Raw genomic sequence first — 17,319 nt, forward strand, 5'->3', positions numbered from 1 at the left:
CCCAAATAAAATAGTATCTAAAGCCCAAAAGATAATATATCTAAAATCCAAAATGATAATTATTTAAGGAACAAAAGATAATATCTGGTTTTATTCTCATTTAATTCCAAATCAAAAGTAATAATAACTTATTCAATTTAGTATTTCTAACAATAAATAAGATCACCATTATATAAGTCATTTAATTTGAAATAGCATAATTTGTGATTATAATTAATATATGTATTGCCCACAAATAAGTTAGGAAATCAAATAATTTCCTAACAAAAGTTAATCGAAATCGTCTCCGAAAGATACACGATTAGTCACGTTAGTCCTTCTGTCAGTTGGATGATGACGTGTCACGTTAAGTGCCACGTGGCATATGATGACGTGAGGCTAATGCCATGTGTCACAAGATGATTGGTTGACGTGTCAACTTAGTGACACGTGGCACTTGATATGTAAAAAAGTTATTTATAATTAAAATTGTTCTTGAAAGTTCAGACGTAAGTCATTTTCATCCTTGAAATTTTAAAAATTAATCAAATTAGTCCTTATATAATTTTTTTTATTTTTTCTTGATAATATAAAATTTAAAATAATATTATTTATAATAAAAAAAGACTTAAAGTTACATTACAATTGTAAATTTTAATTACACTACTTCATAATCATGACTTATCAACTTATTAACTATTTTTCAGACCCTGTTAATTTGACTTCATTAGTTCATTAACATAATACTCTCCGCGCAACTTTCCTCCTCTTTTACCATAATGTCCTCGTTCCATGTAGATCCTATTTTTCATTTTTATTTTTTTATTCATATAAGTATAATTCATACCTAATGCCCTTTCCTTATGCTATCTCATTCTACTCTATAAAACACAATCTTCTTTAATTATTTTTTTTGTTGCCCATGGTATCTCCTAATTCGATAGATCAAAAACTAATCCGTCACAAATTTAAACTCCAATTAAGAGTCTGTTACTGATAAATGAATTGTTATATGCACAAGACGGGATTCGAACCCCAACACTTGGCCTCAGCGAACCATTAGTTTTATGAGAGACTCTTTGGGTCCTTGAAAAGAACCTATTTCAAAATTGGTTAGTTGGGAGCCACCAAAAGCGGGTTTTGAGGCCGGAAACAAAAGAATGCTAATTCTCAATCAAACTTGGTAGCGTTTTTGCTTATATCTATTTTTTAGTGTTATCCCACATCTTTATTCCAAATCAATTCATTCTTCATAGTGAAATAATGATGGGCCAAAAGTTTTGGATCCTTTTATACGGAAGAATATATCATATTCCTTTTGTGGGTAATTTTCAGTTGTCAAAACTTTCAACTTTCTATCACTTTGAAAGAACGCCTGATTTCTCAATTTCCATATAAAAGTGATTGTTAGCTATAATATAATCAAAGCAAAGTGTATGGGATAGAACTTTTAAAACAGCCAAACAGAGCAGACAACATACTCAAGCAGCAACAGCGTCACTAAGATCAACAATTGCGTAAGAAGAGGCCTCCTTTATGAAATGGTCTAAAAGCTAATGTGGTTGCCTCCTTTTAGAATCAGAATTGCTGCTATACCAACCACAAGAGATTAGAACAATCCTGCAAAGGGAGGCATTCTGGCAGCAAAGGAGGCAAACTGAGAACAGCTGGGGACTTATCTATTCTGTGTGGTCTTAACAACATATTCTAACTAAATCGAAGCCAGAGTCTATCAGTCTATAAAAAAAAAAATACAAAAAAACAAGGACCCACATTAATGATAATAAAGTTATGGATTCAAGAGACAAGGTAGGAAATTCTTCACCAAATGAATAGGCCTGGCTTAAATAACCGCATTTGAGATGAGCAAGTTGGAAGACCAAAGTGCGAGGGTGAAACTAAGCTTTCATGATAGATGTGAAAGGTCCTTCCGCCTGCACCCCGAGACAAAGGACGGAGTTGGGTCATGCCATCACCGGAGCTGTCAATATTAGGAAAATCTATGGTGCCATCATTTAAGTTACACAAAACAAACTTGCCACTAGGAGACATCACCAGTAGAACATCATTTTTCAACATGTACATAGGCTCTAATGCATAATTTCTAGGAGGATTAACGAGTAGTGGGTGGTGGGGGATTATGGCCAGTTTAGTCCAAGATTGAGGAACTCCATACTCCTTCATCATCCAGAGAGTCGAATGAGTTTTCTTAGTCTCATAAGAAACAGCAAGACAACCCCTCAAGGTAGCCAGTTGGGGAAACACACTGAGAGCATCATCTGAATCCCTACTGGGAAGGGAAATCTGACTATAAGTCTCTTTCACCAAGTCAAGGGAAAGAACTGCGACAAAACTAGTACGACTGCTGCAAAGAAGCCAATTAAGGGTGCCAGTGCCACTTACAAAAAGCCCTACCGGAGCCAACAGAATAGCCTTGTTATTGGGGTCATGTGGTCTATATGGGAAATCCTGAATTGTTCTCCAGGTACATTTTGGGCCGAGTGTGAAAATTCTGGTGAAAGATTCACCTAATTTCTTTTCCACAATGATGAAAAGCTTATACTTGTCGTTCACATGATCATAACCGAATCCACAGACGTGGAATAAACCTCCAATTTCAAGCGGCTGAGATGTGAATCCGGTGCAGGGGTTCCACAGCATGGCACGCTCTTTATCGTGCAAGCACAGCAATCCATTACAAGAGCCAAAGGTGGCGTCGTCCCACATAGGCAACTACTTTGGTGGGTTCATGGGGACGGTTCTCGAAGACAGATCGGACGGAGAAAACTCCGATTGTGAGGTAGTATTTGTGCCAGGAGCTATAATAGGCAATACGCGGGTGGGTCAAGGCTAGATCCACCGCCATTGAACGTCGAAGGTGGTCCTTGGCAAATTGGGAGCTGGAAATTAGGGTTCTGAATGAACTGCAGACGCTGTTCCTTAATCGAACAAGAGACCTTGCCGGAATCCTCAGCAGGATTTCCTCTATGAGCTCGTCCAGAAGGATAGGCGGTGGTTTTGTGGTGGTACAGCAGAGCAGTTCCGGCCACCCCTCGGTGGTTGTGACAGCCTTGTCCTTCCTCGCAACACTTTATGAGGAGTGCTAGGAGACAATGGCCATCAATAGTGTTTTTAATGGTGTGAGATTACATTTAATAATGAGAGATTATTCACTTTTTTTTAATGATTAAGTGCTCGCCACAAAACACAAAACACAAAAATTACTGATCTCTAGACTTTCTCATAATTTATTTCTTAATTAGTTAATTTTCATAATATCTTATTACAATTATATTCGTTATTCTGTTTTGATTTTATTTAACTATGGTCAAGTGACCATCAAAGATTTTATCTTTGAATTAAACATAAAAAATATTAACTTCATCAAATTGTTAAAATCTATAAAAAAATATTTTCTCAATAAAAAAAGATTTGTTTTTATTTATTTAGTGTATTTGTTAACTTTTAATAATAAAAATAAAATATATTCAAATTCTGCATTGCCATGTAGAACGGTACTTTGTCTTTTAGGACCAGCCAACCGGAGATATATTCAAACTTTGATGGTTCTGACTCAAGAATGGAAATCTGATGGATTCTTACCATCATCACATAGAACAGGCTTCTAAAAAAGGTATAACATCTAATTTTACTATGGCCATCAATGATTTTATCTTTGAATCTAAATATAGACAATATCAACCTGATGAAATTGTTAAAAGTATATAAAGGAAAGTAATATCATGTACAAGGTGAATCTGCTACTAAATACTTACATTATTGGTCTCTTGCACAGAATCTTCTAGTGAGAAAATTCAGATGTCAAAAACACACAAGTGGCAGCAATAATAGTTGCCATTGTTTTCCCTTCAACATTGATATGCTTAGTGATGTTATATTTAATGTTGAGAATCTGATGTAATTGGAGAAAAGTAGCTATTGTTTTAAGTGAAGAAGTTGATGAGAGTCATAAGAGGGAAGGGGGCATCAGATTCTGCTTTTCTGATCTTAACACACAAAATGGAGAGTATTTGAATATGAATTCCATTGATGCTACCTCTCATTCATTTTAGCGTCTCAAAGAATAGAGATTTAATTTAATTAGTTCATCCCTTTTTGTTTCTTTGTTTTTAGTTCTGTTTATGTAAATTTTGGTCACTCTAAATAGTCCAAAATATATTTATATAAATATCAAAAAACAAATATTTTAGGTTTGTGGACATTTTTTTTATTTTGTATAATAATATTTGTTAATTGATAAATTCAAAAATTTTAAGGATATAATGTGATAGTAGTTTCTATCCTGCCTATTTAATTGTAATCTGTTAATGTCATATTATAATTTTGTTTTAAAAAAATTAAATTAATAAAAAATATATTAATAATTATATTTTTAATATTTTAATTCTTCTAAGACTTGGTGTGATAAAATTTTTCAAAGAGGTGTTTGTACTTTTTAAAAGCTCAAGCTCCTTATTTTGTGTTAGATAAATCAAAAAAAGCATGTCTTTATTATGTTTACAGTTTTTAAAAAATGGAAATATTTTAAAAACACCTAAAATAGAGCTTTTCAAAATTGACTTGAGCTTTCGAATTTTAGGATTATGGAAATCGACGGTATAGCAAAGACAACTCATGCTACTGCCTTATATGATAGAATCTCTTATCAATTTGATGCTTCTTGTTTTGTTGAGAACGTGTGCAAAATTTACATGGATGGTGGTGCTATGGCCATACAAAAACAAATTCTTCGTCAAGCTCTGGACGAAAAAAATTTAGATACTTACAGTCCTTCCGAGATATCTGGGATTATAACAAATAGGCTACACAGTATAAAGGTGCTTGTTGTGTTGGACAATGTTGATCACCTAAAACAATTAGAAGAATTGGCTATCAAACCTAAATTACTCTGTGAAGGGAGTAGAATAATCATAACCACGAGGGATGAGCATATTTTATGTTCGGTAGGTCGTGTATCGGACGGGTCGGGTTGAGACCTTGATGAGTGGTGGGGTCACGTCTGATCCTGGACTGCCGGGCAGGTGTACACGAGGCCCCGAGTACTTCGTGTGGAAAAAAGGGGGGTGTCACCTGCAAAGACACTCCGATGCTCTTGTCAGTGAATGTGCAGGCGAAAAAGGGTGGTGTGATATGTGACGTACCTCGGGGGAAGGGTAAAACCTTCCCCTTATATACTGTGTCAGAGGTGGGCCCAGCAAGGACAGACCCACTTTCTTTGGGGCGTCCTACTCACAGCGGTGGATGAGCTGTCAGAGACGCGTGTCCGGGTCGGTTGCGGGGCGTCTCACTCGACCGTTTGGGTCGGGTGATACTCGGGCCGGGCCAGCCCGTAAGGGGTTTGGGCCAGGCCGTAACAGTGCCCCCACGCGCCAGTAATAGTCGTGAGAGCTATCAGTGGCGTGTTGCTTCTTGTTCCATGCGTCGTCGTCAGGTCGGCCGCCCGTGGGAGGGACGTGCCTTCTGCGCGCGTGTCTCTTGGTTGTTGAAGCGACCGTTCGTCGCTTCGTTCTTCGCGTCGGGCATTAAATGCTCATAATGGGTTGTAAAACTCCATGAGCAAAGACCATTATGCCCCTGGTCCTTTCGCGCTTTGTGTAGCGGTTTTTTAAACAGTTCCTTCTTTCTCTCTCTCCCATTCTTGCTACTTTCATCTTCACTCCCTGATATCCAAAACTCCGTTCGAGCGTTCCTGTGTTTCTTCCTTCTCTCCCAAGTTCCTGCAACCAATCCAGGTAATTCTCGATCCTTGTCTTCCTGCCCTTTACTGTTGTATGTTTGCTGCTTGTGTCTGCTTGATTTTCGTTGATGCATAGCTTTTTAGTGTCAAGTAGGTGCGCTAGGAGAGGGGTACCATTCCAGGGTAGGCTTCTAGGTGGTTTGTATGATGGTAGTTTCTAGCCGTATTTGATTTTACCTGTTGAGTAGGATGGGCATAGTTTGTGAAATTTTCTGGACTCCCGACCTCATAGACTAACGAAGTGGTACCCCCCACTGTAGGTATGCCTCGCATTGTTTCCCGGGCTTCTTCTTCCGCGCATTACGACCCCTACGCCTGGGTGACCTCTGATGTTAAGGACTCGCCAAATCAGATGGACGAGAGGGAGTTGATGGAATTCCGACAAGTCGAGTATCTCTGTGGCGGGACAGACGAGGAGGTCAATTATGACGTTTTCGTTCCTGCTCCCCACGAGCGGCTGTACGAGATCAATTTCCACTCCCCCCGGGTTGCCGACTGGTGCTGGTTTTATAAAGCCATGTTCACCCAGGTGGGTGTTCGTATACCATTTTTCGACTTCCAGATGTCGCTTCTTAATCAGATCTCCGTGTCGCCGTCGCAGCTTCATCCAAACAGCTGGGCTTTCATCCGCTGTTTCGAGATGGTTTGTGAATATCTCGAGCTGCCGGCGTCAGTGGATGTCTTCCTCTTCTTCTTCAACCTTACCAACCCCTCCAAACAAGGGAAGGCGAGAAAAGGGTTCCTATCTTTCCGGTCTGCTCAAGGTCGGAGGATATTTGGCCTATTCGAGGACTCTTATCATGGGTTCAAGGACAAGTATTTCAAAGTTCGTCCCGTCAAAGGCCGTCATCCTTTTTGGTTGTCGCTAGAGGGAGAACGTCTCATCCCGACGTATTGGAGCTTTGGGGCGGGGTCCAATACTTTCATCAAGGTGACCTACAAGGGGATGTCCCCCGAGGATAAGAGGATTGCCGACGTGTTATTCGCAATTTTCGGAAAAAATCACGTGAATCCCCACCTTCTTATGGGTGATCGGGAGGTCACCCGAAGTTATATTTGTGAACTGTTTTGCCTTTGTGATTCTGTGTTGGTTGTCTTTTAATCTGTTTTTACCGGCTTCCCGACTGACACACTTATTTCTTTGTCGCAGTGGAGATGTCTGCCTCAGTGACAGGGCTGGAAGATTTGGTGAAGACCTTTTTGGAAGACAGCGACGAGGAGAAGGCGGATGAGAATGTCGACGGGAAGTCGGAAGGTCCTGCCGAGGAGGGGAAGGACCAGGCCATGTCCTCTCCTCATGACGCCGCAATGTCCGGTAAGAATTCGGCCAGTGCGCAGGCTTCTCCTGTTCCCGAGGAGACGGCCGGTGTTGGGCAGTCGTTCTCCACCCCGCAAGAAAATGATGACTTCCAACTCGTTCGCACTCCCAAGAGGCAGAGGGCTTCTTCCAGCCCGAAAGGGGCTCTTACCGTCATGGAGAGGAACTTTGATGCCGGTGCCTTCATCGATAGTCAGCTAATTCCTGGCACGGAGGACCACTTTCTCGGTGGCGAGCTTGCGAGCCAAGCGAGATGGATGTATCGTACCCTTCTTCGCGGAGCGGTGATAGCCCGGAAGGCAGAGTTCGAGTTGTCGGGCATGCAGGCATTGCGAAGGAAACTTGAGACTGCTGCTAAGGCCAACAACGAGTTTAAAGTCCAGGTTGAGAAACTTCAAGAACAGATGTCTTTGGCGGAGAAGGGGCGCAAGGACGCCGAGGAGAGGGCCATGTCCTTTGAGGAAAAAATGAAGGCCTCCGATGCCACCGTCACCCGTTTGACCGAGCGGGAGATGACACTGGAGAGTCAGCTTAATGCCGCACAAGGTCGGGTGGTTGCTGCAGAGAAGGAGCGTGACCAGGCCATTTCCTCGGCCAAAGCTGCTCAGGACAAAATCGAAGTTCTGAAGAGGAATCATAAGGCGGCCAAAGACCAAGGAAAGAACGTGATCTTCATGACTAAGGAGGCCCTCAAAGCTCAGGTGAAGATCGTGGCTCCCGATTTCGATACGTCCGCGATTGGGGTCTTTAAGACGATCAAAGATGGCAAGATCCTTGACCTGCCGAAGAAATGACTTGTTTTACTTTTCTGTCTTTGCCTAGGTTTTGTGATTTTGTTGTGAATACTTGTGAAAACTTATCTTATGGGTCGCCTAGTCGGCTAGTTTTTATCGCTTCGTCTCGTTTTGTTTAGTAGCATCTTATGTTTTGTTACCGTTTTTCTAGTTTGGACTTATCGTTTGTGTCTGTTTCACCGTTTTATGTTGGTAACAGTTTGGACCATTTTGGTCATGTTATCGCGGCCGCTAGTCATGGCTATGATCCATCTGGCTCCCGGGGTGATCAGTCCCGGGTTGCCATTGAAGAACGCGACCGTGTGGAATACGTGTTGGGGAGTAGTAGATAGAATTTAGACAAATGAAAATTAGTCGTTAGCCAAACAAATTTGTTAACATGGCAAGTACTTGATAAAGACGAATAGCAAAAACGAATAGCTAAAAATTTACATGCGGATAGAGTAAGCATCTATTGGCCCGTTAGGCCGCTTGGTCGGTGTGCCCAAGTTACGAATAGAACCTCCTTAGGTTACCTGCATTCCATGTTCTTGGGATTTCCTTGCCGTCGAGTCTTTCAAGCTTGTAGGCGCCTTTGCCGAGCACTTCTTTGATCCTGTAAGGACCTTCCCAGTTCGCCGACAGCTTTCCTTCTCCCGGGGTCGGTAAACCAATGTCATTGCGTCGCAGGACGAGGTCTCTTTCCTCAAATTCCCTCCTGAGGACTTTAGTGTTGTAGCGCAGAGCTATTCTTTGTTTCAGTGCTGTTTCTGACAAGTGGGCCATTTCTCTGGTCTCTTCAACCAGGTCCTTTTCCACCGCTTCGTCTACTCCTGCGAGAAGTAGTCGTGGACTCGGTTCGCCGATTTTGACGGGTATCACCGCGTCGACCCCGTACGTTAGGCGAAAAGGGGTTTCCCCCGTGGAGCTTTGCTCGGTTGTTCGGTAGGACCAGAGGACCGAAGCGAGCTCGTCGGCCCATGCGCCTTTCTTGTTGTCTAAGCGCTTCTTGAGGCCAAGTAGGATGACTTTGTTTGCGGACTCCACTTGTCCGTTTGTCTGCGGATGTTCCACTGAGGAAAACTTTTGTTTTATCCCCAGGTCGGTGAGGAATTCCGTGAACTTCTTGTCAGTGAATTGCGTCCCATTATCCGAAATGACAACCTCCGGGATACCGAAACGGGTTATCACCTGTCTCCACATGAACTTTCTGCAATTGGAGGAGGATATGCTGGCTAGTGGCTCAGCCTCTATCCATTTGGTGTAGTAGTCGATGGCGACTATGAGATATTTGAGTTGTCCCGGGCCAACCGGGAAAGGTCCTAAGAGGTCTACTCCCCACTCAGCAAAAGGTCGTGTAGACGTCAGTAGACTCAACTCGGAAGCCGGCGCTTTGTGGAAGTTGGCGTTTTCTTGACACTTTACGCATTTTCTAACGAATTCTTTGGAGTCTCTCATCATTGACGGCCAGTAATACCCAGCTCGGATGAGCTTCCTCGCTAGGGCTTTGCCCCCGATATGGTGGCCGCAGCATCCCTCGTGGACTTCTCTAAGTACATAGTCCGTCTGGTCGGGGTGCAAGCACTTCAATAGGGGTTGGCTGAGCCCCTTTCTGAACAGTTGCCCTTGTATGATTGCATATCTGGCTGCCTCCCTTCTCAGCGTTTTGGTTGCTCTCTCGTCATCAGGTAACTTGCCATGTTCCAGGAAGTTCGTGATGGGGTCCAACCAGGAGACTTGAAAACGGCAGTCGCTTGCGACCACGCCAGCCTCTCTCTCAGGAAAAAGTCCAAAGAAGCATCGGGGGTTTTCCTTGCCGACCTGGATGCCAGAATAGATGACAAGCCCAGACCCGAGCCAGAAGGGGACTTGGAAAAAATTAGGGTCGGTAATGGGGAGGAGAAGTTCACGTTCATAAACAGAAATCTCCCCCATGAGTTAAAAGAACCTTTGATGGAGATGATCAGAGCCAATGCCGACCTCTTCGCTGGGACGCCAGCCGACATGCCAGGGATAGATCCCCAACTCATGTCACACTATTTGGCCGTCAAGGCGGAAGCTAAGCCAGTGGCCCAGAGAAGAAGGAAGATGTCACAGGAAAGGGCAGAGGAGGTGGCCAGGCAGACGGCCAGCCTCCTTGAAGCAGGGTTCATCCGAGAACTGGACTACTCGACTTGGCTGTCGAACGTGGTCTTGGTGAAAAAGCACAATGGGAGGTGGAGAATGTGTGTAGACTATTCCGACCTCAACAAGACATGTCCCAAGGACTGCTATCCCCTTCCCAACATTGACGCACTCGTCGACGCGGCCGCGGGGTACCGGTATCTGAGCTTCATGGACGCCTACTCCGGGTACAATCAGATACCGATGCACCGACCCGACGAGGACAAAACGGCTTTCATAACGCCAGGAGGGATCTATTGCTACAAGGTGATGCCATTTGGTCTGAAAAACGCTGGCGCCACGTACCAGAGACTGATGAACAAGATATTCAGCGAGCTCATAGGCAAGACAGTAGAAGTCTACGTGGATGACATCCTCGCGAAAACCACACGGCCCGACGATCTCCTAAGCGACCTAGGGGGCGTGTTCGTGTCCCTCCGGCAACACGGCATGAGGCTTAACCCACTCAAATGCGCCTTTGCCATAGAGGCTGGGAAGTTTTTGGGATTCATGATCACCCAAAGAGGAGTAGAAGCCAACCCTGAGAAGTGTCAAGCGATTCTCCAGATGAAGAGCCCGGGTTGTATCAAAGACGTCCAACGATTGGCGGGAAGGCTGACGGCATTATCCCGTTTTCTCGGCGCATCGGTGATGCGTGAGCATCTTGTCTATCTTTTCCTAGTGAATTTGCATCTAATTTATTGAGTTTAATTAAGAATTAATTATATTTTAGCCACTATGGATGCTATTTTGAGTTTTGTACAATACTGTTTATTTTAGGTAGCATTTGGCGGAATTTGATGGAGTTTCTGCAGAGAAAGAGAAGAAGCCAAGGAGATGACCAGCGAATACCGACGCGGACGCATGGCTCACGCGACCGCGCGGAATGGAGAAAATCGCAATGACGCGATCGCGTGCCTGACGCGATCGCGTGGACTGGAATCTGCACAAATGACGTGAATGTGTCACATGCGCCACGTGCAGAAAATATAGAAAAACGCTGGGGTCGATTTCTGGGCCGTTTTAACCTAGTTCTTAGCCCAGAAATCACAGATTAGAAGCTGCAGAATGGACAAATCAAGTGGTCCCCACCCATCAGTTGAATACTTGTTAATTAATTCGAATTTAAATTCAAATCTTAAATTAGGAAAAGATATTATTTTAAGTTTAATTTTAAATATTAGATTTTAAAATTTATTAGGATTAGTTATAAAAAGGGATCTAATGCCATCAGAAAAAAGGACCCCCGGTACATTTTTACCTGAATCCTTGTTTTCTCTTTTCCATGAGCAACTAAACCTCCACTGTTAAGGTTAGGAGCTCTGTCTATTGTATGGATTAATAATATCATTTTTCTATTTTAATTCATGTTTTGATTTATATTTCAATAATTGTTTTCGTTCTTTATTTTATAAATTTGGGTGGAACGGAAGTATGACCCATGTTCTATTTGAATTCTTGTAAAACTTGGAAAAGCTCTTTACTTGAACAATAGCTTGAAAACATATTATCCTGAATTTCTAATTGTTTGTATTTAACGGAATACGTGACATATAATCCCTTTATCTTTGAATAATTAGGATTTTTGTGGCATATAAACTAGGATTCGATCATCACCCTCTATCTTCAATATCTTTTTATATTGTTTAATCTCTTTTATGCTGCATCTCAAACATCAATTTTTGTTTGTCTAACTAAGCCTATCAAACACTATTGTTGCTTAGTCCATCAATCATCGTGGGATCGACCCTTACTCACGTAAGGTATTACTTGGTACGACCCGGTGCACTTGTCGGTTAGTAAGTGTGGTTGTAAAATACCGCATCAAGTTTTTGGCGCCGTTGCCGGGGATTGATTGTAATTAACAACTATTAGTTGTTTGATTGCTTAGATTAGGATTTTAGTTTTAATTTTATTTAAAAATTTTGTTTTAAATATTTTCAAAAAAAAAATTATTTTTAATTTTATAAAAAAAATTTGCTTTAAATTTTCGAAAGAAAAAAAAAATTTTTACCATAATTTTTTATTATTATTTTACGTCAATTTTTTTTCTTTTCCTTTACGTTCCAAATTTTGGTTGGCAAAGCCAAAACCAAAGAAACTTCAGTGCTCCAAGTTTTTCCAACTACCAAGAACCATCATCTTTCTACCCATATCAAGAGCCACCATCAGATATTGAGGCTTCTCAGAAGGAGGGTGTTATGGAAGTAGAAACTCTGAATGCTATTCTTACCCAGAACAAGCTTATGACTCAGCAATTAAATCTACTTACTCAACAGATGGGTGGCATGCAAGTCCCAGCTATCAACACCCAAAATCTTCTTCAAGAGGCAAACTCTAAATCCCAAGAAGATCCTAATTGGGAGATGATGATGAGTTTTATGCAGGAAACCAGAGCCTCCATTAGAAACTTGGAGGTGCAAATGGGCCAAATAAGCAAGCAATTAGAAGAAGAGGAAGATGCACAACCTCCAATGTCCTTGGTAAGTAATGAAAAAGAGATTGAATTAGAAGAAAGCTACCAAGAGGAAGAGGTTGAAATTGAGGAAGCTTGCAAAGAGGTGGTAGAATTCAAAGAAGAACACAAGGGAGTGGAGCTTGCAAGACCTCTCCCAAAGCCATCACCATCCAATACAACATTCAAGTGGGTAAAATTTCTACCCTTAACCTTTACTTTCTTACTTGAATATGGACTACTGGAGACGGATGATCAACTTAGAGCTCTTTGTGGCATTAAGAGCAAGAGGAAGATGGTTAGTGGTAAGAGTTGTCAAGCAAGGTTCAACATGGTTGCATGCTCCGAATTGAAGTGTAAGGATTGGTGTAGAGCTCAATTGAATGGGTCTAGAAGGTTGTTTGGATGTCTATGTGAGAATTCAGATTGCTTGCCACCCGGTGGGAACAATGGTGATACACAAGAAGACGGGTGTAAAAGCAAGGTTTGGGACCCTGAAATTCATTCTCACAATCAACACTCTTGGGGCCCTGTCACTTGCTTAAAGGCGTTATGCGCCTAGTTTGGGATCCCAGTGGCCATTGGATTAACAAACAGTGGTGGAGATTCCTGGATCAGTACAAGCACAAGCCACCATGACAAGAAGCTCACAACATGTCCAACTTAAGAACTTTAACTAAAAGTGCTTGGTGGGAGACAACCCACCGTGGTATGATCGTTCTTTTTCATTCTTAGTTATTTTTCGTAGTAGTAGTTTTTACTTAGTTGATTTTTATTAAGTTCTTACTAATTTTCTGATCATGCAGCTATTTTATCACATGAACCGAACACCTCAGGCTAAAAAAAAAAAAAAAAAAGCTACGCGACGCGACCGCATCAGCGACGCGTCCGCGTCGCAAGGGGAGAAGAGAAAAATAAAAATGAACAGAGAGTCACGCTGGAGCGTGGCTAGAGGCGTGCTAATGGCACAATTCGTCCCACGCGACCGCGTCGCCGATGCGTCCGCGTCGTATGGGCGTAATGGCCTTCCACGCGACCGCGTGACCCATGCGGCCGCGTGCCCTGATTTTCGACGTAAAACAGGTGCACAGCTGAAAGTTGTGCTAGAGTGGTGCTGGACTGGCGCTGAACACGCAATTCCCTCCACGCGACCGCATGCCCCACGCGGCCGTGTCGTTGACAAACCCTATTTTGACGGTTTATCTTGTATTGATTTTAAGGGATTTTATCACCTTTTACCCAAATGTATTCAATGAAATAGCATGGTTTTGTGGTTGTCTCCTTATTTGTACCTAGATGTGAAAACATGCTTTTAGACCCTTAATTTGATGGTTTTCATTCACCTTTGATTCCATAAGATGTCTTGATATATTTGTTAGTGATTTCAGATTGAAAAGGCTAGGAATGGATCAAAGGAGTGAAGAGGAAAGCATGCAAAGTGAAGAAATCATGGAAAGTCAAACAAGTTGAACTCGCCCATGGACGCGCGCGCGCACCTGGCGCTTGCACACCTTGCGAATTACCCCATGGACGCGTACGCGTGATGTGCGCGTACGCGTCGGTGTTGGTTTATGATTTTTTTAAAAGAAACGTGGCCAATGAATTCTCAAGGGTTGTGGGGCCCAATCCCAACCAACTTTGGCGCCAAAGATGCTATTTAAAGCCAAGGATTGAAGAGCAAGGGAGAATTCCAATCATTCACACTCATTAGGATTAGTTTAGAAGTAGTTTCTAGAGAGAGAAGCTCTCACTTCTCTCTAGAATTAGGATTAGGATTAGGTTTAGTTCTTAGATCTAGGTTTTAATCTTTGCTTTCTTCCACTTCTACCTCTCAATTCTTTGTTGCTACGCATATGATCAATCCTCATGGCAACAACCCCCACCAATGCACTATGAAGAAGAGCCATTCTATGATGCATATCAATCCAATGGTTATGGTGAATCACCTTGTGACTTTCAAGAACCACCACCATATGCCTATGATTCATACCCTCAACATAACTCCCAACCATACTCACAAGCCCCTTCTTACCAACCATCTTCATATGACCCTAATCCATATCCATCCTACCAACAACCATATGAGCCATATGAACCACATATAGAGCCACCACCACGCCAACATCAACATTTTCAAGAGCCACCTCCTCCACATTATTACCAAGATGAACCACCTCCAATATATGAAAATTTTCAACCACAAGATGAATACTACTTTCCACCACAACCTCCCATGGAAGAATACTCATATCCATTGATCCAAGAGTCACATGATCCTAATCATATTATCCAAGAGGAACAAGAGTCAAGGGATCATCTCAAGGAAGCATTGGATCAATTTCAAGCAACCATGGAGTGTGTTGTGCAACAAGTGGAAAGAATAGAAAACATAGAACCACCACAATTCTACCAAGAAGAACCACCTTCCTATTATGAACCCTTTCCCCAAAATGATGAACCCTTCCACCCACCCCAATCTCTAATGGATGAAACCCTTGGTGTTCTTGTTCAATGGCAAGAAGAGATGAAGAGGGATGTGCAAAATTTCATGACCGCCTTGGATACGGTAACAAATCAATTAGCCTCCCAATGCTTGAACACTCAAGGAACTCCCATGGCTACATGTGGAGAATCAAATGAAGAACATAGCATGAAGGAGAGATTGGAAACTCCGGTGAGAAATGAGGGAAGTTGCTTTGTATTGGAACAATTGGAGGAAGCTTTAATTGTTGAAGACAAGGAAGAAGTGGTAGAGGACTTAGGAGATGCGGAGCTTCCATGGGAACATAGCGTTGAAGAAAATCCCTCCAAGATGATTGAAATTGATGCTAGGGAGGAAATTGCACACCTTCCAAGGCATATTCCATATGAAGACTTGGATGGGATAGAGCAAGAATTGAGTTCCCATGGCAATGAAGATCAAGCATCAAACCTTAGTGGTGAAGAATCCTTTGAGCATGAAGAACCTTCTCCCAACAAGATGGAAAGCAATGTGGAGGTAAATTTTTCTTACCCTCCCATTTATGACTTGAGTAGGAGAAAATGTTTATATAAAATTGTTAAACAAAGGATTATAATTGAGAAGTCTTGTGAAGAGGTGGAAATCCTTAGAAAAAGGAGGATGGGAATTGAATACGCTTTATCAAAACTCTTGGAGTTGTCTTTGCCTAGGTTGCCATCTACTCCTTCATTTGAGTGGGTGAAATTTATTTCTATTAGCTTTATTATCCCACTTGAATATGGTTTGCTTGAAACGGATGGCCAACTTAGGGAGCTTTGTGGGATGAAGCGTAAACGAAAAAGGTTTTGTGGTTGGCGTTGCAAATCAAGGCTCATTATGGTTGATGCATCAAACATGAGATATAAAGGTTGGAGTAGTGCTCAAATAGATGGGTCTAGGAGGATTGTTGGGCATTTCATAGAGAATTCATCTTATTCACCACCCGGATGGATTAATAATGATGATCAACTTCAAGATGGGTGTGAAAATAAAGTGTGGGATCCCGGATTACAAGAAGAGGATCAACTTTGGGAGCCCCAAGCTTGTGAAGAACTCCATCAAGACTTGGCTCAATCCATGAAGAATCTTGGGGCACAATGGAGAACCAAGCATTGGTGGGAGTTCCAAGATGAATACAAGCACAAGCCACCTTGATGAGGAGCTCCCCATAAGTCCAACTTAAGGACAATAAACAAAAGTGCTAGGTGGGAGACAACCCACCATGGTAAAATCCTTTCATTTTCTCTTTTGTACATATTGATAGAATTAGTTTAATTTCATGTTTTGTTTAGTTAGTTGAGTATGTTTGGTAGTTTAAGTATGTTAAATAAAGTTTTATGGTGTTTTGGTAGCTGTTTGGAGGTTTGGAATGCTTGGATTGGTGCAAAAACATAGAAAAATTTTTTTGAAAAACAGAGCACCATCCACGCGTACGCGTACATAGCGCGTACGCGCACTTCCAGCATTTTCGACCATCCACACGCGCGTGCCATGCATGCGTACGCGTGGATTGAGAAGTTCCAACCTCCATACATTTTCTAGAGAGTTGTTCCTGCGCCGCGCCAACGTTGTGCCTCTGGCACAAACCCCACTTGCGCACACGCGCACATGACGCGTACGCGCCACTCTCGAAATAAGCCAACGACGCGCGCGCGCCATGCGTGCGTACGCGTGGATGCCCTTTCTTCCATCCACTTCTTTTCTTTTCCTCTTTCCATTTCTTTCCTTCTCCTTTCTTCTTCCCTCCTTCTACCACTCATCCAACACCTCCAAACACCATTGATAACCATTTATTTTAGTTACCTAATTAGTTAGTCATTTAGTTGATAGTTAGTTTTAGTTAGTTTCCATTTCATTTTTTTTTCATTGTAAGTGTTGGATTGTTATTCTTGCTTACCATTAATTGCTGCTGAGTAGTAAAATGGGATGTTTTCTTAACATCATTATGTTTATAACCTTTGTTGGATTCTATGATTGAGGTTATATTTTGTTACTTGGTTTGAGTTCTTCATGCTTACCTTTTGAAAAATACCAAGTGATGAGAATTGTCTTCGAGCTTATAACTCTTTTGAATTGCATGTTGTAGCTAGCCACCATGTGATTTGGATCCTTTTCCCTCGATTAGGCAACCTCTTGATGGATGATGTTGTGCATTTACCTTAATGCATTGTGTTCATGATTATATCCATCCATATGTTTGACTTGAATGCTTTCATGCTTCTCTAATGCTTGTCTTACCTTACAAGCTTACTTAAAGCATCTCAAGCACACTAGGATAAGTGAAGTGCATGCTTCTTTTGTGACATAGCTTTTATGCTAATGTGTATTCTAAACCGCGCAATTTAGAATTCACACACCTAATATTTCTTAATG

At 42.1% G+C, this 17,319-nt stretch overlaps 2 protein-coding genes across 2 annotated transcripts in view; both read right to left on the minus strand.

Moving 5' to 3' along the window:
* On the minus strand, window positions 1,801-2,706 carry LOC107632419 (F-box/kelch-repeat protein At3g06240-like). The gene has a single exon (XM_016336102.1). It carries the CDS (start codon window positions 2,704-2,706, stop codon window positions 1,801-1,803), a length of 906 nt encoding a protein of 301 aa, XP_016191588.1.
* The window catches only part of LOC107632418, a 32,202-nt gene continuing 25,288 nt past the window's right edge, over window positions 10,406-17,319 (minus strand). The window contains exon 3 of the mRNA XM_016336101.1: window positions 10,406-10,532. Coding sequence (XP_016191587.1) covers window positions 10,406-10,532 — 127 coding nt within the window. The remainder of the gene's footprint in view (window positions 10,533-17,319) is intronic.

This window comes from Arachis ipaensis, chromosome B03 (assembly GCF_000816755.2).
Source record: "Arachis ipaensis cultivar K30076 chromosome B03, Araip1.1, whole genome shotgun sequence".
NCBI classification, from domain to species: domain Eukaryota; kingdom Viridiplantae; phylum Streptophyta; class Magnoliopsida; order Fabales; family Fabaceae; genus Arachis; species Arachis ipaensis.